Source organism: Labrus mixtus, chromosome 24 (genome assembly GCF_963584025.1).
Source record: "Labrus mixtus chromosome 24, fLabMix1.1, whole genome shotgun sequence".
Classification (NCBI taxonomy): Eukaryota; Metazoa; Chordata; class Actinopteri; order Labriformes; family Labridae; genus Labrus; species Labrus mixtus.
Window position 1 is genome coordinate 2,146,701 of NC_083635.1, and position 26,432 is coordinate 2,173,132.

Genomic DNA, 26,432 nt, shown 5'->3' on the forward strand with positions numbered 1-26,432 from the left:
CAGTTGTCTGTACTCTGCTATATAATGGGATGTGTTCAGCCTGTTCCACGCTCCACCTGTCTGCCAGCACTGAGATGGTGTTTCCGATAACTCCTCGCCCCCTGATAGAGGCTGGAGCTGTGCAGCAGGGTGAAGCACAGTGGAGGAGGAATGCTTTTGGGCTGCAGCAGCAGCAATACACTTACATTTGGACACTTGTGCAAGGCCTCTGTCTCCATCAGCTTCCTCCAGGTGTTTTACCAGGCAAATTAGAAAATTGTGAATAAAGCTCTGAAATATGTGGGTTAATTAACTTTCACATATGAGAGCTGTGAAAGCGTGTGCCAAGATGTGTTTGCACTAACTGATGCTTCAGCACCTCTGCTGAGCATATGGCCTTTTAATGTTGCAGATCCACACCGCTGTAATTCATTCAATGAGAACAGGATGTGCTGCATGCATGTGCTAAGAAAGTGCTTTACTATTGTTATGCAAAAAAAATGCAAATTATTGTTGTTGTGTGACTTATATTTTTATGTATTGAAAGAATTACTAGAGGGAATAAAAGTAGTCCAGTGACAAGAGCTCTGTATTTTATTTTGTATTCTTGCTTTGAAACACTTACTTTCAATGCAGGAATTTCAGTTGTAACATGACCTAATGACTGACTGGTTGAAGTGGTCAGCGATAGCCAGAAGTAAGGAGGTCAAGTGACTAGCAGTAAGGTGGTTAGTAGCATGGGGGCGAAGTGACCTGTGGCAGGAAGGTCAATTGGTCAAAATATGCGAGCAGTGAGCCTGTACAAGGACAACTAGCAGTAAGATAACTTTGTGGTTGGTTGGGAGGTGACCTTGTAGCCACATATTTTCTTGTTTATCTTTTTTAATCTTTTGATAAATAAATGCCCTTTAAAAGACACACTTTCAGTCTCATACTATAGGGAACAAAACCCTTATTTTTCATGACAAAGCACTTCTCAACAAAGTCTTTTTTGATCTTTGAAGTCGGATTCCCCAGCTTACAATTTCTATTGACCACTGGAGGAAAACTATTCATTGAGAAACAGCTTTATTCCACTCAAGGTGTTTTGTTATCTAGATTTTGTTAAACAAACCCTTAACGTACAACCTTACACTTCAACTCACTCGCTACACTCACGTGAAAATAGTGCCTCAAATCATTTTTCACTCTCCTCAGAGTAAAGAGAATGGTGTACTTAAAAGTGATCTAATTTTATCATGGAAGTGCTGAAGTTTCCCATTTGTGCTCAGAATGGAACATCACTTATCTCAATTACTGTCCCATCCATCATGTGCTGAAGTGCCACTTTTTTAGATTGCTGGTTCATTTTTGGAGTGAAACACTCGGCATGAATAACGTAATATGCATGCAATTCGCATCGCAGAGTGTCTGGTACATTGGGGCATCTTCGTCCCCATAGAAACTGCTGCGTATGGACGGAGGAGCAAGAGGGGAGAAAGGTGATCACTTAGTATGGTAATGTGGTGATTTGAATATAATGAGGATCATTCTAACCCGCCTGTTTATCTTTCTATCCCCCTTAGCCTGGTATACACTGTCACTCACTTTATATTACACTTTTTTGTTTACTCTGTGGTTGTGCATGTGTTGTTTAGATTTTGTGCTATGGATGGAAGCTGCTCTTCTCCGGATATTATACCTGAACTATTTTTATGGCTGTCTGATTCATTGCTTTGCTGATGGATGTAACAGAAGGAAAATAAAATTACAGAGAAACAACCTAAGAGACCCCTCCGGAGCCGGATCGATACCAGCAAATTTACAAGCTCATCAGAGGCAGCCGCAGCAGCTTTTAGTGTCCAGGATGCTTGTAGACACTTTCACAGGTTTAAGGTCAATGTTCGAGTGAAAGGGAGAGGAGAAGCGGGGAGGAAGGGCAGGGGTAGCGTTTAAATGTAAACCATAGACTGAGGAGAAGGCTTTGAGAGGCTCCTGCTGCTGCTGCATAATGTGTCTACACTTCCGCTGCAGGCTGCTGCTGTATTGATTGCCTTCCCGATTTGTTTTTGAGTCCCAGACAAAGGTTCCTTTGCATCTCTTGAGACTCTTAAGACACACTTAATTCACAGCTTCTCTGAGATAAACGAATATCAAATCTTAAAAGGAAAGACTGAAGCATTGAAAACAAACGTATCACCTTAAATCACAGGGTAGATTAAGATAGAAAAGATAGCATAGATAGATATACACACAGGAAATCCTGCTGTCGAGTACAGACGGCATGAGTCTTAGAAATATGGTTTAAGCTCACCACCAATGTCATCAGCTTACTTATACATTTACAAATTATCTTGTTATGCTACTTGTTCAACTTGGAAAGAATCCTGTTTATTACTCTTTTATGATGGTTCTGGTTGTTTTGTGTGGATAAAGCCCAGTGGGGCTGCTGGGATACACTTTATCAAATGTGGAAAATAACCAGACATAAACAGCAGCCCCAAGAGGAGAGGTCAGCTTCAAAACATTCTTAATATTTTTCTTGCTGTGCTGTTTTCTCTCACATCATTTCGTGGTTGGTTTCATCACTTACCAAAGCTGCCGAGGTGCCTATTTGAAGCCTCCTCAGATGACACATAAACAGCCACGAGTGTGCTGTGGTGGTCGGCTGAAATTAAAACAAATGGTCTCTAATATTTACTCATTAGACCCTGGAGGTGAAAATATAGCAACATTTATTACATCGTTAGACTGTCAGACTGCTTTTGCTGTACAGAGATTCTATACATTTTCTTTCTCAGCTGAATGAAACCTTGATTATGTATGTTGCATGATTCATACACAGGGAGGATACGAACATTCAAAGACCAGTAGGAGCAGTTTAAAATGCAATTCTCCACCTTAGTGATGTAGCTTCAAAATACTTTATCTAAGACCCGAGAAAAGTGTTATTAAAATGAATGTGAAGATCATTAGTTAAGGATCTTCTGAATTTAGCAAAACAAAATTTGATGAAAGGCTAATGCTGTTAATGATTTAAAAACACTGCTCAACTCCGGGTTAGACCTGTAAATGAATTGGATCTGGATCCAAGGATAATCACTCAGACTAATCCAGTCATTTATTCTTTTTAGAAAAGAAAAAATGTATCATGGGGAACATCAGGGAATTTCAAACATGGATTTAAGTATCATCTATATGCATAAGTTTTGTATTTTTATATGACTTGACTGCTGCATGTACAGACTGAATAGAAGGTGTTAAGTACTGATCCATGTGGCACACCCTACTTCACAATCACAAGCAATTTTCTCTTTGGTTTTCTTAAATACGGTCTGAATTCAATATGGGTGTGTAGTTGTTGGTTGCTGAAGGATCTGGCCTTGCTAGTGTACAGATGTGAGACAGGGTGATGTGAGACAAGTGCTGAAAGTGAGTGCTTAGCAAAACTGTGCCCTGGATAATGTAAAAGTTTAAAAAGGCGAACACTGCCTTGCTCCGGGCGCCCGACTCTCGAGTGACTCCGGCTGAAACATTTCATCAATACTATAGAACTCTGACTTCTCCTGCAGGATCTTTGAAGGTTATAACCACCTCATTCTCCCTTATCATTCCTCAACTGCTCTGCTTCCCCTCTGTTGTACCTTCACACAATCACCCTGCCTCGTTTCCCTGTTGGTGAAGCATCTGTCCTCAGAAGCTGTTATCACATAATGTTTCTGTGGCATTACTATAATTCCGGTGCCTTCTTGGAGCTTCGTCCTCACTCACCCCTGATGTGCCTTGAATATTGTATAACAGCAATGTCATCCAGTTGGACAGTGAAATGTATTACCTGCATGAATCAAGTTGTCATTTCCAATTTATGAGGGAGCTTAACATTCTGAGCACAGGTCTGGCTTGTGCGAGGAATCACCATGAATGGCTCCACTCCGAACCCCCTCAGCAATGCCTAGTGCTATTTCTTCTTCACATTTGTGACTCTGCAGTTCAAACCAAAGGCACCTGCGCTCATCCAGTACCGCATTTTTCTTGAGAAAAAACTTGTGTAATTACAAAATGCAGCTGTGTTTCTGCACCAACCCCCTTGTATTTCCTCTTGCTTACTTATACACAAAAATGTGCAGCCTTTGTCCATTATGCTCAGCTTGTTTTAAGTACCAGATGGACGAGGTCACAGCTCCATATTTTTTGATAAGCACTGACAACTTAAAGCAAGTTTTTTTCTTCCCACAATCATTATAATGTCCTTTGAGTTCTCCGAGGGAGTTAAAACAAACATTGAGAATTTCCTGCAGGCGCTGTTTGGCCGCAGGCTGATATGCCCCTGCACTGTTTGGGCTCAAGTCAGCAGTGAAGTGGGGATGGAGCATCAGGCGCCTGTACAGCAGCCAAATCTGTTGGCCACTATTGATAGCCCATTTCCACTGTCACTCCTAAGCTGCTTTGCATTCAGAGGCTTCGCACTAAGCCCACAGTGTCCAGCCTGTGGCCTGTAATACTGACTATACGGCTGTCTGTGCCGCACCACAACAATCATCGAGTCCTTTATTATCCAGCAAACAAAAGAATAGCTAGTGCCACACTGGGAGCCTTCCATCCCTGACATTTTAATTGTGCTTCTCTCATATTAACCGGGATGCAAACCAATTTGGCCATTGCCGTTAAATTCCTCACACATTAATTCCTCTTTTGAATGTTTATAAGGCGGCATAATAGGTTTTAGACTTGGTAGATGATTGGCGAGAAAGCGGATCAAACATGGAATGGAAGACAGTTTTTTTTTGTGTAGGGTGGACAATTATAAACCTCCTGTTGAGCTTATCTTGACAGCAGGAGCTTGAGATAAGGTGTGGAGTAGTGCGATATGGACAGAGGAAGGGTTTGGACAAGTCTTTGGCATGTTGAAATTTCTAGCTCACATTTTTCAAATCCATTCAGAAACGGTCTGTCAGATCCTGAAATGTATTTGAAACTCTTGCAGAAATGCCTCCATATCAGAACATTCATATGCAGCTCCCAGTGGCCTCTAAGGCTCTTTTGTTTCATTGGTTTAGGGAGTAGCATGCTTGAGTCTCTCCTCCAGGGAAGCTGTTATTTGCTCAGTAATCATAAAGCATACAATGTCACATAGCCTAGAGACGAAGTGGCACGTGTGTTTGAAAAATCTAATTTTGTCCAGAGTACCCGGTATTTTCTCCCTCAGACGTAATCATTTTCAGTTTCCATTACCCCCTCTTTTCTTTGTTTTCGCCTCTATTGAATCATATTAACAGGTCATGCCTCGCTTTCAAATACTATTACCCCATCATAATGCTGCAATGTAAAGAATTACCCAACACATACATGTTTTGACAGCTTCACTTAAATCAGCTGTCACAAAAAACCCTGCAAGTGATGGCGGCTGCTTCCTGTTTTTCTCTGCCAGTCATTAAATCTGTGGTATTGAAGCAGGCAGCGTGAATGTTAGATGTCATAGCTGAGCTCAGAATATGATTTATTTACCTTCAGGTGTGTCTGCCCCACAAGCTCATCTCTCACTCACATGTTCCCTCCAATGCACCAAAGACAGTAGACGCTACAGTCTATTAATCCAACTCGCAGACACACATCTGAGTAGCCATTTATTTATTTTATTTGTGTTCTTTTACTCTCTCCCTCAGTGATTCACAAGCATGCAGTCCTCCCCCCCACGAGCAAGGTCACTCTGCGCTGTACTAATGACTGCAATCAATTATCCGGTGCTACATTAAACCAGACTGCAACTCCCACTTCTCTGTTGCCTTCCAGCATTTTGCACACGGTTTTCAGAGGTCAAAATATTGTAGAAACAACAAAGCAGTTGATTCAAGTTTCTTCGACCCCCCTCAAAGTAGAAATACTATATACTGCAAAACCTCAATTGATTTCTTTAATGTATGAGGGAAAAAAGCTGACTTAAACCCCTGCACCTTAAGCATTGATTGAATCAGTATAAAGTTCAGAATAGATATTTGCTCCTATCCCAATCAAAAAATGTGCAAGACTGCAAAACACCACTGATGATGTCATTATGAGGTCATCAGGGATAATCGAGCCTAAGCCCCTTTTAAAAGGGCTGTTCCCTGTAAGCTAGCAGCAAAGCTAGGAACAGAACCAAGTTGATGACCCTGTTAAAGGGGAGCTGAAAGAAAATGACAGGCACAGGGTTGTGTGACGTTACAGCACTTCAAAATAGACCAAGGAAAAGTTAGCAGCTCTCCAAAGGCAAAAAAGTTCAGGGTAAGGACTTCTGATGTCAAGGAGGTCCTTCTCCTCTGAGCAGAGGATGACATCAACTGGTGTGTAATGGACAGTAAGGCACCATTAGTTTTGTTAAGAATCTATGTTGCTGCCACACACATGTTTTATATTACATGTGACACCAGCATGCCGTTGAAAATCCCACACTGGGGCAGCAATGTGCTGGCTTTGTGTCCTCTTCCTTTGTGTCCTCTTCCATGAAGTCCTTTTCAACAGTATTGTGGGATGTCTGTATGAAAAGGGCAGAAACCTCAGAGTTAAATCAACTCTGTCAAGATGCATTCCTGACATGTAGTATCTTACATTTTTGCACCTTGACAGATACTACAGGCTAAAAGTCAGAGTATCTTAGCTTCTGGGTCCAATTTGTAGTTCCTCCTTTGTAATATGTCATGATACATGAACTTGAAGTGCAAATTAAAAAATTTTCAACCCTCTTCACTCCCTTTATCACAAAGATCCCTTTTAAACAGGCAGCATGGTTGGCAGGCTTTTCATCTGTAGTTCAAGGTAACTGGCAATTTTTGCACAAGTGACGTAATAATCACGCAACACAACAAATTATTTGCCAACACTTTTAATTATTGATATTATCGATTTGTTGTTGCCGCCCTACTATATAGAAATAGTCGACCTCTAAGCTGAGTCGTTAGCTTTTTTTTTTAGCTCATAAAGGGACATCAGTATTGATTTCAGTCTGTTTCACGACCAATAAAAATCTCCTCACAGGGACTTTACACTCTAATGAATACCTGTATTTCACCATTTTCAACTCAATATACAGACCACCAGTAATCAGAGAAACATGTAAATCGAAACCCTGTGCACCTGTGCAAATAAACCGATACATGAAATAAATTGTTTTCTGCTGATCTCTTCATTTTCAGGTTATAACTAAACATTTCTGCCTTCTCCGCCGATAAAAAGTACAGGCGCCAATTCCAGTTTAGCTGTTTTTAGCTTCGCCTACTTGCAGAAGTTTGAAACTTTGATTTGATATGGGATTTGAAAGGATTAGATCAGGTTGAGTGAATTCAATAAGTTGCCATTGAAGCCCAGCTCTAAGTCCTCTTCCTCATCCATTTGACCATTCTCTCTTTAACAGGTCTGCTTCACATCCTCAAATGTATTCAGTAATTGGCAGAGTACTCTTTCAACTGATTCATTACTTCATCAATAACACGTGAGCGATCAATAAGCCCAAGGTGATGTCTGTTATGATGTCCCTCCAAAAACCCATAAAACGAGGAAGAGATTAAATTCCTCACATCTACACGGAACCTGTGAATGTTTGGTTTGAAAAATCACTTAAACGATGAATCATTCATCAAAATTTCTGCCTGTTAGATAGATTTGCCTGTCAATCAATTAATTATCTCAGCTCGACACAGGGTGATAAAAAGCACTCAGCTTCCCTTCAAGACCTGTATAAATGTTAGATAACTCCATGGCACAAGCATGTTAGAAGCCTTCTACTTCTTTATCCCCACAAAGGTGATCATAATGTGGCGTCTTGGATCAGTGTGAGGCGTAATGGAGAGCAGCAGAGCTCGCTACGAGGTTGCTAAATTGACTTCCCACGGGGGTTACATTCAAAACTCCTTAGCACTTAATGCCAGCGTGCAGCAGACTGACTTAATTTCTCCCCCTCTATTTCCTACTCTCCCTTTCTTTGTCTATCTCTCGCCCTACGGCCTGTCACTGGGCTGTCATGACAACCAGTTCAGATTAGCAGATCATTAGCAATGAGCCCGGTGAAGGGTTTGTTAATAATAACTGTAATTATTAAGGGCTTTAATGTGGGATGTTCTCCTCATCTCTTAAACAGTAATGCCTGTTTTTACTGCTCTGTGGTATTTTGAAGTTATTCTTTATTTGACTTGTTTTACAGGCCTTTTGTCAGCAGGGTAGTCATTATTATGATCTACAGTGAAATACCTGAAGTAGTGCTCCAATGCTTTTCTGAAGCACTTCTGTAACGCATTAAAAATCACAAGCAACAAGGGATGTAAACAAGACAATTATGCAACAGGATGCAAATTGGTATATTATTTTTCTCTAAAAATCTCTCTCATTTTACGACATATGGGCTTAGGTCTAACCCGTCCTGTTCCCCTTGCCATATCATGGAGATGAACACGTTACCCTTAGCATCTAAATTGAATTGAATTAATAATCATGTAGCGTAATTAAATTATTAAGATGTTATATCTTTATTTAACCTTGTATTTAAGAAGGGGCACCACTTCCTGTTAAAGGAAGAAAATAACTTTAATGGTATAAGTTAATTAATTAATCAGTCAGTTTCATATCTTGAAAGAAGTAAGTTCTGGAAATGTTAAACAAGAAAACACACAGACAAAGTCCTGAATTTTATGTGTAAAATTTAATATAAAAGGGGTAAATAATAATGTATAGATGAAACAGATAAAGAATATGATTATTATGATCAGGATAATGCAATTATAACGTATGGTGACATTATATATTTAGTAATGAGATAAGACGCAGTATTGTTTGAATGACTTGATCAGAAAATGGTCAAAAAGAAAAGGTTGATAGAGGAATTTTGGGATTCTATTTGGATTTAAAGGAGGGCTCTGAGTAGACACGACTCAAGACTCAATCTTCCAACACCCCTTGCCACCAGCAGTCTTACTGTGAGATGTGTTCAATTGAACTCCGCCAGCTGGTCCCGTGTTTCAGTCTCTGGCAAGCGGTTCTTTTCAGGCCCAGAGAGGTCCATGGGTCAGATTAGATACCTTAACAACTTGGTCGGAGTATCATAAGTCGTCTCAGAAGCTCCACGAGGATCCAACAGGAAAAAAATATTAAAGAGTCTTTTGATACGTCGATTTCCAATTCAGATTAACCGGATGGCCATCTTGATGAATCCAAATTAAGGAATTGGCGCTCAAAATTGAAGAGCAAAGACTTTGGAGAAGAAAGTTCAAAAACGTTGCTTGAGCCAGAAAGAATTGATGTTCCAAAAATTGTGCGTGAAAAAGAAAGTTCGGCAGAGACTCGTCTCTACGGCACAAACTTAAAAGAAGTGATTTGGACCGAAGTCTGAAGAGAAGCAAGCAAGAGCTGAAGCTCTAAACTTCACAAACAAAAAACAAAACTAAAACTAACGATCTGAGCTCAGTGTGAGCTCTTATCAGCTGCGGGAGAAGGAGATATTCTAACACTAGATGGCAATAGTGCTCCACGTCAAATTCCTATTAAACATAATATAACTCTTATTCCTATTTTGAAGATCAGATTTTGAGTTTAAAAAGATGATTATAATACATTCAATATGACAATTACAAATATCTAGATGAAGAAAGACATAAATGTTCATTTGATGCAGAATTGAAAGCTGTGGTTTAATTCAGTTCTTCAGCAGTCCTTCAACAGATGGTCAATTTTACGACTTTGCAGAGACTGATTTCGGTCACAGTTCATGTCTTTGGGGTCAATTCGTAGATAGCAGATGTTCTGTCTCCGCTCAGTTGTTTATTCAAAGTTTTGTAAAAGTTCATAATATCCTGTCTGAGAGGGAGACTTAAATCATTGATCAGTTCCTTAGTAAAATAAACCCAGATGTTAATCCACAGTCCTGAGTCCTGCAGGAAGAGAGGTTGTAAAACGTGGCTGCTGATAACGGCTACAATCATATGATGAAATAATATGCTGTTGCCATGCTGTTGTTTCTGCTGTGTATGGATGTAGAATTAAAACAATACAAAGAATATACTATCAACATGCAAGTTTATTCTGACTCTTTCAATTTAGGACAGGACATCAATTTTAAGATAACAGCCCTATTTATTTTGCACAGATATAAAAGAAGGTAAACATAGAATATGTACAAAAATAAGCATTTGTAACTGCTTGAGATGTAGCCCTTGTCCACTCCTGGAATAGATTAAATCGAAGCTTTGTTTTTTAATAAACAAGATAAGATCTGGCTTTCAACCCTACAACCACCAAAATGCAAAATAACTGTCCTTCATTTGTCAACAAACAAAGACTCTCTCCAGACTGTGGATCATTGGACTGCATGGTCTGTCTGCTCCACTTAAAAAGTGTTTTGCTGACCACATATTAACACAGATGTTAGTAAATTATGTACACTGCAAGAACAGCATCCCTGCAGTTTAAAAACATGATCCCATCCCTGATAATCTGTTGGAACTGTAACATATTCAGCAGAGAACATTTGCAGGGTGCTAATATAATTCAAAGTGACACGACGGCATGTAAGGATACAGCCATCTTTCAATTTGCTCTAAGGGGAATTTTGTTCTCATGGTTTCGTGAGGTGCATGGCCAGATGAGAATATCAGTTATTCTGGGCTTCAGCGAAATGAGCATACAGTCCATTTAGGGGACTGTGGAACCAGTAGACCCTACGCGGGAAAGGACAGAGTTTGAAGATGTGCCGATCTGAAAACAGGGAATAAGGGAGTGAGGGGAAACGAGGTCAAGGAAAGAGGGTGAACATGATAAATTGGTGATTTTATCGGGGAGAGGGAGAGGAGGAGGCATGCAGGGAGTTGAGATTGAGTGGATTCAGTGGGAGTAAAGGCGATAGACGCTGTCAATAAATTAGAGAAATTTGAGGAGATGAAATGTACACACAAATAGAAAAAAAATGTCTTCGGCTAAAGGAGAAAAGAATATAATGAAATGAAGAAAGAACAAGGGTTTGCGATGATGAGACCCCGAGACAAAAACAATATAGGACAGAGATTGAGACGAAGAACGGCGGAGGAGGGAGGTAGTGAGACATATAAAGATGGATCAAGCACCCAGCGAAGTAGAGAAGGAGAGAGTGATTGAGAGGGAGGAGGTGTGGAAAAGCGGCCATGATGAGATGGATTCCACTGGACCATGAGATTGATGACTCTGCTTTAGAAATGGAGAGAGGGATCGAAAGGGGTGGAACAGATAGGAGAAACGAGGGGGAGGAGGGAAAACAGAAAAGTCCTGATGAAAAGAACCATGAACCGACAAAATCTGGTGTCTGATAAAGCAACGAGCCGCTTTTTATCTCAGCGGTTCCATCTTAAAAACAGATTTTAGTATCTCTGATAGGATCTATACCGCTTTCTTTCATCATCAGTTATGCACAGTCAAAACAAAAATATATCTTCCCAGAAGAAGAACAGGACTGCTGCAACATCAAAAGAGATTATAGTGCACAGCATAAAAGTCTGTAAAGAAGGATTAGGCCCCAAAAATCCTGCAAATTCGTCATCCATCATGGCCTTATGAAGTCAGATTTAAAATTTTAAGCTACCAGATAATACTTGAGTACAGTAAAGGCAGAGATTTTTATATTTGCTATCTTTAGAGTTTTAACTTATCCCCTTATGGCCTGTCAGTGTGCCCAATTAGAGCAAAAAGTTCCATAGCTTACAATGTACTAGCTCATTATAGGCGGAAACATGTTAAATCCACATTCCTAAGTTCAGCTTGACATTGACTTACAGAAAGGTTAGTTTAGGAGGGAAATAGTGGGAGTAAACGGTGAGTGAGACCAGGACAACCAGAGGCAGTGGATTTTAATCTTTCCCCTGGAGAAAGTTTTACTTTTACCTTCCTTGCCCTGATCCTTCTCCCCCTCTTCCTCTTCCTCTCAGACTGTCTGAGTTTCTCTGATTCGCCAGGCTGTGTCTGGTCCAGAGGGGGATAAGAGGGAGATAAACAGCAAACAGAAAGTGCAGGGAGCTGAAGCAGAGCAGGCCCTATCATTGTAGAGAGCTTCCTGGTATATTCACTCTCTTCAGACCATAGAGCTCTTATCTGAAGAGTGATAGAAAGATAGAGTAACCGACTGTGCCGCCTGCCTAGCCAGTGGACTGATGTTATGGGCTGTAATGAATAGAAAGTAAAAGATATTGTTCAATATGTCACAAGCCTTGCTTCCATAAGTGCCTTTTCATGTGAATAAGATAAGGACATGTTAGAAGTTACACCTTCAGTCAACATGCTTATCTTTTCTCTAAGGTTTTATTAAATAGTTTTGATTGATGTTGCCACTGACTGTATGTTTCCTCTTTTCTTTTAGATGCTGCTACAGAGAGCTGAAGGCCTCCCTCGCAAGCTGCCATGGGACACAGTAAGGACGTAGACATGATAAGAAATCTCTGCTGTGGTTCTTTTCAAACAAAACCCTAGAAAAGTCCATTATCTGAAATTAATGTGAGCCGCGTTGCGGAGGCAGCCTCAAGCTGCGCCGCCACATCTGAAACAACCAATGGAATCGTGGCCTCAAGGTTTCCGATGCTGCTGCCGCTGGTAACAACAGCCGAGTGACCAGCGATGCCTTCTAAGGTCTCCTGCTTATACTTGCTGACAGTGGTTTGCTGGGCCAGCGCTCTGTGGTACCTGAGTGTGTCCCGCCCTTCCACTTCCTACATAGGCCAACTGACTATACCTATACGCAAAGTGCCCAAGGCGAACAAGAACGGCACCTTCAGTAACATCCGAACGCGCTCGCTTAACCCACATGACTTCGGCTACCTCATCAACGAGGAGAAGAAGTGCGAAGCAGAGCCGCCCTTCCTCGTCAGTCTCATCAGCACCACCCACAAGGAATTTGACGCCCGTCAGGCCATCCGTGAGACATGGGGTGATGAGAGCACCTTCCCAGACGTTCGCGTGGTCACACTCTTCTTGTTGGGTCGCAGCACTGACAACGTCCTCAACCAGATGGTGGAGCAGGAGAGTCAGATCTTTCATGACATCATAGTGGAGGATTTTATTGACTCTTACCACAACTTGACTCTTAAAACGTTAATGGGCATGCGATGGGTTGCCACATTTTGCTCTAAGGCGCAGTACGTTCTCAAGACAGACAGTGACATCTTTGTCAACATGGAGAATCTAATTTTTAGCCTCTTGAAGCCAACTACCAAGCCCAGGAGGAGGTACTTCACCGGCTACGTCATCAACGGCGGGCCAATCAGAGACATGCGAAGCAAGTGGTACATGCCAAGGGATCTGTACCCAGACAGCAAGTACCCACCCTTCTGTTCTGGCACGGGCTACATCTTCTCAGCAGATGTTGCTGAGCTAATATACAAAACCTCCTTACACACCAGGCTGCTACACCTGGAGGATGTGTATGTTGGTGTGTGCCTCCGTAAACTGGGAATCCATCCGTTCCAGAACAGCGGCTTCAACCACTGGAAGATGGCGTACAGTCTTTGCCGATACCGCCGGGTGGTCACTGTCCACCAGATCTCCCCTGAGGAAATGCACCGTATTTGGAATGACATGACCAGCAAGAAGCACCTGAAGTGTTAGCAGGACTAGCAGAGCTTTTGATTTGGAAAGTCAGCTAAGCCTGTCTTCTTTTTCATTTGTTTTGGCAAGTACTTTTCAGCACGTAGCACTGAGCTACAAGAGAAGTATTGACGTGTTTTCAGGCACTGATTGCTTTGCCAGGAGTCTCGACAGTGCTAGGCCAGAGCAGACTCCTCTGTCTCCCTCACTTCAAGGTGTTTTTGAGAGGTACTCCAATCAGACTCACTAAATAGGCACAACCTTGGAAATATGTTTTCAAAAAGTGTGCCAAATGTTCAGCCTGTTGTTTGTTCTTGCCAGCAGCATTATGATTTTATAAGAAAATACAAGACACAAAGCGTGTGTTAAAACACTCATCGATACATGAGAAACAAACTGTCTCCATTACTCGACTGCAGATCACAGAAATGCCAACACAGTTCTTTGAACCCAGACATTTGCCATTGCAAACTCTTATTATGAATGTTCCTAATGTATTTTCAGTTGTATTTTTCTGAAGAAGGTGTTAAGGTGTTGGATGTACTGTCTGGCACTAGCAATAGCTGTCATCATGTCGAACACCATGAGTCATCAGGACTCATTTGAATAGTGTTGTTCTTACTCTAGGAAGGCAGCGAAAATAAGAGTATTATCAACCCCACCTGTTTGCCTCTGTTATATTCTTCTTTAGATCCAGACATATTTTCTTACAAAAGATCCACAGGTCTTTGTATCGTGCAATGAAAATCTTCAAAAAGGATCCGGACAACCAGAAGATATTGGCTGCTTGCATTCCCAAGTGAATGTTTCTGCTGTTAATGTGTAATGTGCAGTTATTCGTCTCAGGCCGTGCTGTGAGCAGGCTTCAGACTTTTATATTTTCTATTACTTGAACAAGATGGAGAACAGATGTACTGCAAGCGCAGTGTGTACTGAGGACAAGTATTACATTTCAGAGTGCTTTCTTCTTTTCAATTACTTGAAATTCAATAAAGCGCTTTTGTAAGACTTGAAATTGTATTTATTACAGAAAACAATATAAAAAGTTTGTATTTTGCTCAATTTAATACACATCATCTTTATATTGATAAATAAGAAACCAGATTACAATCTGAGACGACTGCTGCATAAATGAGCTGTAAAAGGAAAGTGTCTCATTAAGACTGCTGTTCATTCAGCAGCAGATGTGCTCAGGTTGACTGAGGTCCCAGCTCTCAACACGTCAGTGATGGGCCAGCTCTGAGTGGATCAGGAAAGAACATGACCATTTTCTTTTCCTTGCAGGTGTTGGTGTGTTTCCTGAAAACATTTCTTGTGTAGTCTGTATTAAATCAAAACTAGCATCTGTGTAATTGGCAGCCAAATGGCTGTTTTCACCCAAAATGTCTTAACAAGAGGAACTACCAAGGCCAATTAATTTCTTTTATGTCCAAATACTGTTTAGAACCTTTAGTTTTTTTGTGCTTATTAGGTTTGTGTTTTCATCCATTCTTATGAGTGATAACACAGATATCCTCAATTTGCAAGCTTACATGACTTTTAACTGGCCTTGAGACATGCAACATTTAAAATCTAATGTTAGATAGGAAGGGGTTTAATGCAAGTGTAAGTTCCAAATATTTTGTTGGACGTTGAAATTTGGCACCATATTCCATTGTTTCTTTTTTTCAGTGGCTGTTTAATAAAAAAACAGTGAACAGGCAAAGGAATTCTCTTTTCACTATAATCCCCTCGCCTTAAATCTCTGTTTAGCGACCACTGAATAGCAGTACATGTATGTGGAAATTAAGGATTTTGGAACAACTGGAAGCTTTTTAAAAAAAATTGTATTAATACAGTTGGAGCCTTGCCTTACCTCCAATTTTGAATTTGAGTCTGACCAGTGACATTTGCTTAATGTCATCCTCCACTCTCTTCTCCAAACATTTCCTGTCTCTCTCCAAGGACCTATCTGAATAAAGTCAAAGAGATGCCCAAAAAATCTGTATCAGTCATTGAACATGCCTGGTGGAGATCTTAAAAGTAATTAGATATATAAATACTTAACACTATTTTCCATCTTATGGTCACTTTTAGATATTTGAATAATTTTTAAGGGAATGCAGCACATAACAGATGTTAATCTTCACTGCCAGGTACATTTGTAATGACAAATGTAACCCTCAACAAGTGCATTACTAGACTCACCAAAGATGTTTTATCTGTCCAAAATGATAAATGAAGTTGGTAAACAATCAAGGGAAATCTTTTATTTTAGAAGAGACCAGCCCTGAATGTCTTAATCCATCAATTTGTGTTGTATCCGTTTTATCTGTCATCTGTATGAGATTATTTTAGGGGGGAAGTTTTCCAGGATTGAGTCTATGATGCAGGAGATCGTGATTATACTAAACTGAGCTTTGTCAGACATCACATGTAGGTTAATGGAAAACTCTCAGCCCTTTTTTACAGTCATGATTATGTGTTTCTCAGCCCACTCTGGCATTTAAAGCGGTGTATTTCTGATGGGTCACTTAGAGCTTGTATGTAAATGTATCTGTCATACTGAACAGTTATTCTGAATCATTAAAGAGTCTGAATCATTTCCCTTTTTACATACATGGAAAAAAGTGAATTCTATGCACCCTGATGAAAAAAAGAACAGAAATGTTTGCCCTGATATTTGTTGTTTTTTTTCCCTGTAGTGGAAAACGGTAATTTTCCGTTTTACTTATGAGAAAAAAAACCTGAAAAAAAATCATCAGTTTCCTCAATAACATTTTATCCTATGTGTTGGCGTGTGTGTGCTGTGGACCAAACTGCACCAACACCACTTTAATTAGGTTGCTCCAGCCTCCCATGCCTACAGGTGCCAGTGTTTATCCCAGTGTGTTTGTACACTGGCGTTTTTGAACTCTTTCTTCCAGGCGTCATCATCATCATCATCCGAAGCAGAAGCAACACTCCTGCGGGATTTGGTGCCGAAGAAATGAAAAATGTCTTCTGCTCTGTACTTGCAAAGATAAACATAAAAAAAGCGTTGGAAGCACTTGTGGCAAGACTCTTTTCTCAAACGCTTCCTCGCTCGGAAAAATCTTTTGGGAGCATGTGGGGAGGGAAAAAAAACACCATCGCTGTTATGATTTCTTCATCACAAAACTATTCTCCAATGGAGCTTTTTCATCTCAGACTCTTTTTTGATCAGTTCCTAGAACAGTTGCCAGCACAACATATAATTGGAGGATAATAAAGGATTTATTCCTGTGTCAGTTTAGGGTGCGTTTGTTTTACAGGTTTGTTTTGCGTAAAAGAAAAGGATGAAACCCCTATAAGAGGCCAAGCATGTTATCATTTAATGACTTTATTTTCTTCCAAAAAATGTACAATCGCAGGCTGCCCAGTGGTACGCATGTGAAATAATTGTTATTCACAGCGTCTTATCCTCAGTGCTGTGTTTTGCATTCCTCTGATCACCCCCTATGGCATATGCAATTTCATACAATATGCTGAGTAATAGAAAGTCTGCTCTGTAATTGGCCAAGCAAGCCAGTGGTAGAGCATTTAAAGGGCTAAAGCTCGGGGAAAATGAAAAGCGAGTGATTATTCAGAGGCTTGTGGTTAAATGAACCTCGTAACGAGCAAGGCGGAGTGTGAGACAATTGGGAACACTCCGATTTCAAAACAAAGCGTTGTAAAGCGGGCTAGTGGAGCCTCGAGAAGAAATGAAGAAATACTAGGGCACAGAGAAGACCTTGGTTTGGTTTTGCTGTCAGGTTAAATGATGTTAAAGCTAAAGGCAAACTTATAACAGCTGCAGAAGAAGCAGCATTTTTTAAATCCTTGTATACATATTCATAATCTTTTGCCTTAAATATGTTATTTTCAGCCTTTCGGTTATCTTGACCTTCTCATGGCCTGTCCTGTGAGGCACAGAGGATTCGTCTTTTTTTCCAGAAAATAACCGCGGAAACAAATTGGCGGTGTTCAATCTGCCATCTGTGTAGGCATTTTTTTTTTTGCACTAAGGTGAGACAGAAAAAAAGAGCTTATTGAGAGCAGCTGGGAACCCGCTGTACAATCCTCCTCTTCTTCCTGGAGAAGTGCCACCAGAGCGATGCTGAGATGCATCACAATGCTGATGCCTCCACCAAGCAATAACGACAGCTTAATGTGTGAGTGGCTTTCACCTTGCCCTGAAGAGAGATGGATTTTGGATCTGCCAAATGCTGAATGATATATTTCTTGATTAGATGCAGGGATGTTCTTTGAAGCTGTGTATGTTGTGTTTCTTGTTTAGTGTGCAAATATAGGTGACAAGTTCTTTATTTTATTTTTCTTCCAACTTGGAAACAAAAATACCTTTTCTGTATATCTTTTCTGTAACCCCCCCCCCCCCACAATGTTTTTGTTCCCACAGAGCTCCCCTTTACTTCATAACAAATGAAAAAAATGTCCAGCAAAAGGAATGCTAGCTGAGCTGCCACTAAGCTCAAACTGGAGTCAAATGCCACCTTTATTTTAAGTTTAACTTTTCTTTTATAGACGTCCAGCTTCCTCAAGGGCAGCTCCAATGATACCTTTGTAGGTGGACGTATAGTTCAGGGGGTTGAAACTGCAGACACAGGCTGTTGTTGATATTTCTCCTCTGCTATAGGCCGTTCAATCTACCAAGATCAGGTCAAACGTTCAAAGTTTATCATAATCATCCTCAGTTCAATTGCAATCCCAAACTGAGATAACCCCTATCTGTATACTCTTTAATACTGTAGAGGAGGGTTGGCCAACTAGTGACAACTTCCAAGTTGAACAAACTGAAAAAATGCTTAAAAGAATAAAGAAAAAGCAGCAGTGATTTTGTTACTAACAATTAAACTGATGGATAACAAACTAACCCTAAGCCGACAGCCTTTTTACTCTCCTCTTCACTCATTTATGTTCTCTTTCATTCATTCATGATTCTAGAAAGCTTCCAATGTGGATAAAGTTTAATGATGAATACCGCTTCCAAATTGGCCACCGACTGAAAACTGATTGTTTGGGTGGGTGCGTTAACATATGCAGTTTGATTGTTTATTGTCAGTGTCATATTTCATCTTCATAAGCAGGCAGCATAGCAGAGACAGAATCACTGCTACGCCTCTGTATTCTGCCATATCTGAACAACAGCAACATGATTAATACAGATAGAACAAGCTAATATATGAAGTGTGCCTCCACCTGGTAGATCAATACTGTATCTTCCTTTCTGAGACTTGAAGGTTAAGACTTGATGCAGTTCTGCCATCAAAAGCCCAGACGCCGTTAATCCTGGTCCTTTGTGCTGGGATTTAAAAATGTGATTAATAAACATCTAACAAAAGTCGATATTTGAGCAAGCTGCCTCTGAATCAGAACATTTTGAGATTGCTTTGAAATCACTTCTCTGCAAAACAAATCGATTGCTGTGGTGGCAGAATGAACTCCAGATGCATCCTTGCATAAATGACAGTCTTGTCACTTTGTGTTTTATGTGCAATCACATCCCATCATTCATGGGGAGTCCAGCAGGAGAAACTTAACCCCTGCTCCCGGAGAACTCAGAAATGTAAGACAAAACTTAAATATTGATATCCTGCATTAATATTGATATCTGTCCTTGTCGATGACAGCATTTCAGCAGCATGAATTATTTCCTGCCATCCATAACGAAGAGATGGGATTTAAATAGGAAGCATACATCAGGAAGTGAGGCGGTGGCACCACCAGCGCTTGACAGAGATAAGTGTGACAGGCGGGCTGAATTTGAATTGCACAAGCGATAAATTAACTCTTAATGCTCGGGGGTGGAAGCCGATCTCTTGGAACTGATGGAGGCATGGAGCTCAACCTCACCTTCCAAAAGCAGCAGGCTCATATTTATGACCAGCTGCAAGCTTCGGAGGAATATCTGCATATTTGTATGAGAGGGGGGGTCTCATAAATACCTGATGGGCTTGTGAATATGAAGATCATTTGATCCAGAGAGCAGGTACAGGTACTGGCAACACCCTCGCTGTGGTTTTGATGTCAGTATTTCTTTCATTAAGCATACTTGGGGAACTTGACGTATCTTGAAACCTACGCAGTATGCACAGTCTCTGCGAGTAAGTCTGTTTGATGCATACAGGTGTGATGCTTGTATTCTTTTCTTCCACCTGCATCTGGGGAAGCAGCGGTGCTCACTCAGCCTTTACGAAGACTACAGAAGCAGCTCTGCAGTTTACAGCGTCACATTAAAGCAGAGCGATGGTTAGGAGCCTTTCTATCTGACCAGCAGCCACATCACAGCGCATAAGCTCAAGCACCCCTCAGCCACACCGTGCACTTGTTCCAGATCTGTTCTTTATGCTTGAGTTTGATGCGTATGTGGGAGGAATACTGTGTGGGCTAAACAAGATATGTTTTCATTTGCTGGAATTCTCAAAGCTTAGGTTTATTTAGACAAGTCCAAATTCATACCACAACCACTCTCTGTGGCAACGCTGGCTTAAAACCTTTTTTATAGTTATTTAAGCTTACAATGTTATCTGTTACTTTTGACTAAAATGTAAGATGTTTCATCACTTTAGTCACAACCTTTGCTATTTCCTTTCCTTACAGCTCACTCATCAACTCTTTGAGCTTACACATTATGTTTTCTATTACTTTTAGGTAAACATTACTGCTGTTTATCCATTATTTAAAGTTCAGAAATGTCTTTTTTTTATTACTTTTAGCCAACATTTAAACCCCCTTTGCCTCATGTTTGCCACAATAGCTCCTCTAACCATAACTTTTCATTTATAACTCCTGTAAATCATTTTGATTTTGTGCTGATTTTAGCCCCCACTTTGGATGACGCTGTACCTCTAACCTCTGCTGATTTTATCCTGTACTTGAATTAGTGATTTCTAACAACACATCTTATCTTGCTGTCTTTTAGTAGCCATATGTTTCACTCAACGATAATCTTTGCCGTGGAAAATGTATGAATAGAGGCTTTTTTTGTCTTGTTTGACACCTATCCTAAAAACTGGTATATAGAAATAGTCTTTCTTCTTTCTGCTGCTCCGGAGCAGGTTATGTTGGAGATAAGAGATCAACCTTATGTATGCTTCCTATATATGGGTATGTTGAACTTGCCTGGTAGCTGATGAAGAACCAAATCTTACTATTTGAAAAACATCAGCTTCTTTCCAAGAAAAACTAATCCTTTCATTTCTATTTCAGAACTCCAGAGATACAGAATTTGGCTACTTTGCATTTATCATCAAATGGATGTGATGGGAGGAAACTAAATCCTTGTTGTCTTAATTAGAGCTTAGTGAAATGTTGCTGCACACGCCTGAAGCTTTGTTGTAAGAGACTTTGGGGAAATGAGTTATCATCACATGTGCTCAAAGAACCAAAACTTCTTTTAAAGTTGAACTGGAGTTTCTTTTTAACTTCATCCCAGGACAGAGAGAGATACTTCATCTGACATCTCTGTTTTAGTTTTGTTGGCCAACTGATGGCCTGAAGTCGTCTCATGATGTCGGTGTATTGATCATGATTTTACTTTGACCACAAAAAAACATTCACAGAGATCCAAGAAGAATGTTGAAACTGTTTTAAAAGTTCCATTTCTTTTTGTTTTTCATGATTTATGAAATACATTTTTAAAAGTGATTGGTCTGTTTTCATGGAAACAAACAAATTATTGGGTTTCTCAAGGTCATGAAATAACATAAAGCCCTGTAAAGATCCCAAACCTATATATTCTTTTGGTTTTGTTATATATGTTCTGAGGATTTTAACACTTAAATGCTAATGAGTTAGCCTGTTTGAAAAAGTTTTAATGGTATAAATAGTTGAACTTTTTGGGAATAGCAGTGATTTGCATGTTCACAAAAAGTCCAGTGGACAGAATGAAAGCTTTTTCCTTAAAAAATAGTGAGTAAATTTCAGCTGTGTTCATCATGCATTTCCTCTTTTACATCTTATGCATTACATCCACAATAAAACTGAATTTCCTTTACCCACTCATCGTGTTTAAGAAGCTGTTGCAGTTGGCTAAACGTGGACTTTTTGCTGTCATTAACCATGGTCTAAAACACTCAGTGACAAGGCCACTCCGGGAGTTCATTGCCTCATTTGGGATGTAATTAATCTTTATTAATAGCCCATCCATCTTACTCCTTACCTAACCCACATCTCACTTGCAATTCTACACAGTGGAAGAACAAACCAGCCAGAACATCCCCGAAGAGACGACGAGGAAAAGGAGAAGACGACTGCCCTCCAGGAATGGAAGATGGAGGAGTTTGAAATTCAGAAAATAAAGAACTCCATGGACACTGAAAAAGACATATAATCCAGTTTTTGACATGTAAAGGTGATTCAAGAGAATAATGTAGGACTATGTTTCCCCTTAACTGCACACCTGTCTGCCTTTTGTCTTTTCCTTCATTTGTTTTTTGACTTTCACTTTCCGACCCCAATTTCTGTCTCCCACTGTCTTTCCCATCTCAGATAATCTAACCCAGCCTTAAACCTCAATCCAATCTATCTGCCTATATCCACATCTCCTAGTTTTCTCCTGTTCTTACTGAGAGGCCAGAGAAATCCTCAGCAGATGCCTGCGACTCTTTTTGGATGCTTCCATTCTCTTGACAGACAACACAGCTTTAAAAAGTGAAAACAAGGCTATTTGGAGCAGGCTTTGCCGAGATGGGAAGCATGAATTTATAGACGCAGAGACTACACGGGGGGAGGGGGGGGGGGGCAAAACCTCACAGACGTTTTCTTGTTTGACTTGTTTGACATTTTTCTCCGAACTTGTCAACACAGACTGCTTTGTGAGAACAGCATGCGAGCAAAATGCTAACATTTTGTGCCTGTCACAGCGAGGGCTTTTATCCTGAGACGTTACATATACTACACATGGATACGCAGCACAAAATGTGTTCCTCTTCATTTGGATTCACAAGCCACCGTCTTACATTTACTAATTGGCTTTGGCTCAATGCATTTCAAACAAGTTGTTTAATTTCGCAAGACGGATAGAAAGAACAACCGAGGCTCAAGTTGGAGTTTGAGTCGCCGCCAATATGTCACTTTATTGGAGGCTTTGACGAGAATACACAAATGTTAAGCTTTTTCAAAGAGGAAATCTACTGCCACGAATCCGAATTACAAACATCCTGGATCCTTTCAGACATCTTTTCTTTTCCTCTTTTTTCTTTTCCCTGTATGCTGCCAAAAAAAGTGCTTTTTTGCCGTCATCTATATTTGTCACTTTTGTACTTTCAGAATGCTGCAACATTGGAATAACATCCTGTACCAAATGGAGTTAGGGGTGTGTGCTTTTATAGCAAGGTAGGGAGTAATAGCATCAATTTCAGGGTGGTGGATTTTGTTTACAGGAAGTGATATTTACTTTTTCATTTACATAAACCCAAATTCTTATCAGTTGTTGTAGATGCTCAACGTTTCATTCACGTTCTTGTTCCCTGATTCAACTTGGTACCTTTGTATTCTTCTTCTTTTTTCGTTTCTATGCCAGTGCACGTTTTGTCCTAATCATTCACACCCGAGACGGCTCACCTGTTTAAAGGATGAAATGATGTGTGCGCCCTGTCCTGTTTTAACTTCTTTACAGATATTGCTGCACTCCAGGATCTCAGATGATTAATTGCATAAAAACAAAAATAAGACGCAGCATGCAACACCTGGATGTGTGATGCCCCTCTTGCTCTGCCTGACCTCCTGTAATCACTTCATCTCCCCTGACAGTTCCCCCCCATCACTGCACCGATAGCCGTGCTGCGTTTTCAGTCCTTCCACTCCACCACACATTCAGGTAAACAGGAGGGAAACATGACTGACAATGTGAGATGAAAAATCTTGCACGGTGTCAAGGCTAGCTTAACGTAAAATTCAATCGAACCCTGAGTGTCCCTGAGATTAATAGCGGCCATTATTCATACTTGACTCAAGGTGCTCTGGGAGTGTTGTTTATCTGAGATTATGAATGTGTTTGTGTGGATAAAAGAGATGAAGAGCAGAGAGAAGAAATAGATCCTCTAGAGGCTGTGCGTCTGATAGAAGTTTGAAGCAATAAGCAAACCAAAAATTGATTTAACAACCTGCTTTTGCTCTGAAAAGTTTGGAGGAAACTTATTACCCAGAAGGCTGAGGTCAGATTGTTGGCGTAGAAACACAAGGTCGACTGTTACATTACATCAGAGGCGTCTTCCTCACTCCTATCACTTCCAATTTGCTCAACACAGGAGAGCTTCTTCCTCCCTGCGCTCTGGAAGATAATCGACAATGAAATTAAGTGGCAGCAGGCTAGTGTCAGCGGGCGATAGAGGAGGATGTGACGGCTCAGGAGCCGATGGGAGATAACCGCAGGACACAGGAACGCTCGCCAAGAGGACTGCTCCGAGCTACAGTCAAACCATTATAGCTGTAACCTTGTCTGGAAGTGAGAGGTAAGTCTTATACATGGGTGCAAACATGTTGTATGGGTGCAGAAGTGCTCATGGGGGCACACTGTTGCTAACACAGCTAGCTTACACCCTTCTCTCTCCAATAGATGTGAATTATGTCACTGTCAGCTCCAAACTCCACCAACACCCTGGAGCTTTATCAACTCCAACACACACACACACACACACACACACACACACTTATCCAATCATGACAAATCACCCTTTCCACTGGCTGTCCCACCTGAGGGAGTTGTAACAACGCTGTCAAATCAGATGAGGGAAGATGCAACTCACCGATGTGGAATCACTAAACCTGACTTTTACTTTCATGTTAGCAGGCGGCTTCATATCATTATGCTCTCTGTGGATTTGTTTCAGAGTGTAATTGAACAAAGCTTGTCAGAGATGACTTTAATCTAGCTTATTTTCATCTCACTTGATGTTTTATTTATTTATTTGGCTTGTTGGTTGTCTCTCTGGCTACTGGCTACTGCTTGAGAGCCAACAATTAACAGCCGTTAAAGCTAACCATTAGCATGATATTGAATTCATTGCTTTGACATTTGTTTTCTCATAGTTGCTTTTTTTCTTGGACGTCAATAACAATTTAGAAAAATAACCAATACTCACTTTCAAAAACGTAGCATCTCTTGTTCGCATTCAGCTGCCTGGCTCACAGTGAAAGACCGGTGTGTGTCAGTGCTAATTACTCATACAAATAGGCTCATCACTGTAATTACAGCCTGCCAACAGCATAAACACATACATGCACACGCACATTGTAGCCACACACGCTTGTAGTCCAACCACGCAGGGTAAAACAGCATCATTTTGTTATTGAAATTATAATTGTTATGCAGAATCCAAAGGTCAACATTAACACCACAGCTCTATTTTACTCATAATAACAGTATTTAGTCAGGAAGGGAAAAGGAGGTAATTGGGCCTCAGCTCTGCAACCAACCTGACAAGCACAACTAAAATAGACCAAGTACTCACAAAGAGAAAGAGCAGGAACACACGGAGCACCTTAAGGGACCTGGACGTTTCTGGTGGGTGCCAGGAACTAACCCCTGCTGGAGAGAAAGTTTTAACAAGCTCTCAAGAAAGTTTGTTGTGTGCACGGACAGTGAGACTCTCTGTCTCTGGTTCAGAAAGATGGCATTAGACCAGGCTGATCCATGCAGACACAATGGCAGAAACTCATTGAAATACCAACTCTTCAGGCTTCTAAAATCAGAAAAATCAGTGAACATTTAGTTGCATGTTTTATCTCTGGTGACCTCTTTGTTGAAACCATCTGGTCCAGGAGGAGAAGAGAACAGGTGTGAACTTGTCTCTTCAGCTGTGGGGGTTAAACATGTGGGCGCAAATCGAATCAACCATTAGTCAAAACACGGTATGTTGTGTTGCTGCAATGCAGTCTGGTCCACTGAGACCACTGTGGGATGAGAAATCGGTTTCTCTGCGTCTGCCATGATGGATTCCTCCCTATGGGACGGCAGGTTGTCAGAGCAAAGATGCTGCAGCTAAAGGAAAAAGGAAATCTTGCTCTGATATTTACATTCCTCTTCAGAATGTTGAACATTATTTTTATGATAGTTTTTTCCTCTGGAAACATTTTTGTCCAGTTATAGCTGAGTAGATCCATAAAGCCAAGAATATCATCTGTGTGATGAGTGTTTAGCTTTGGTTCAGCACACCGGCATGTTTTGATATTTGTAATGGACCTGTATGAGCGTCATGGCGTCCCAATAGGATAACATCTAATATATGGATGGAACATCATTAACACATCAGCAACAAAACCCTTTTCCCCCCAATTTATTGATGAGTGGTCTCATGAGATCCTGGATCATACTCACAGGTCTTTGTGATTGGTTTATAATCGGTTAATACAGCATTGATAGAAATAAGGCTCCAACACATGGTTTCCATTATTTCTAACCGCTAAGTTAAAGATACACCTCGGGTTCATTTATTACAAAGGAAAGAAAGTCCTGACTATGCTAAGCTAAAAGGGTAACAAGCATATAGAAAGTAAAATAGAGAACCTGGTACGATTGTTCTAAGTGCTTTTGTAGGACAGCAAATTACAGCCAGAATAGAAAAAAACAGCTGTCATGTGATAATGTTTTCTAACATGAGTGAGATCTGTTTGGCCTTCTATAAATATAGTTTCTATAACCACCAACATGTCATTTCATCTCATCAGAGAAAACATTCGGTAACATTTTTGAGAGAGAAGCGCTCTTAAAACAACATTTTTCCATCGTAACATTTCAGTTTTTATATCAAGAAAAAAGATCCTGCAAGTCACTTGAGAAAATTAAAATTCAAATAATTTGCTGAGAATGAAAGAGAAGGACAATTTTCTCAGAACAAGTTTTTTTTTTTCATGCTTGCAGCAGAAGCTTTGGTTTCAATGGGCATGTTTTGTCACTACTAACCATCACTGGT

The 26,432-nt window shown here is 40.5% G+C and overlaps 1 protein-coding gene across 4 annotated transcripts in view; it reads left to right on the forward strand.

Moving 5' to 3' along the window:
• Nucleotides 1–14,529, forward strand: part of LOC132959725 (beta-1,3-galactosyltransferase 1-like) — a 93,735-nt gene extending 79,206 nt beyond the window's left edge. For all 4 annotated transcript variants that reach the window (XM_061032910.1, XM_061032914.1, XM_061032911.1 and 1 more), the window contains one exon: nt 12,302–14,529. In XM_061032910.1, the coding sequence (XP_060888893.1) occupies nt 12,556–13,542 (987 nt within the window). In that variant the 5' untranslated portion in view covers nt 12,302–12,555 and the 3' untranslated portion in view covers nt 13,543–14,529. The remainder of the gene's footprint in view (nt 1–12,301) is intronic.
• The last annotated feature ends 11,903 nt before the right edge of the window (nt 14,530–26,432 follow it).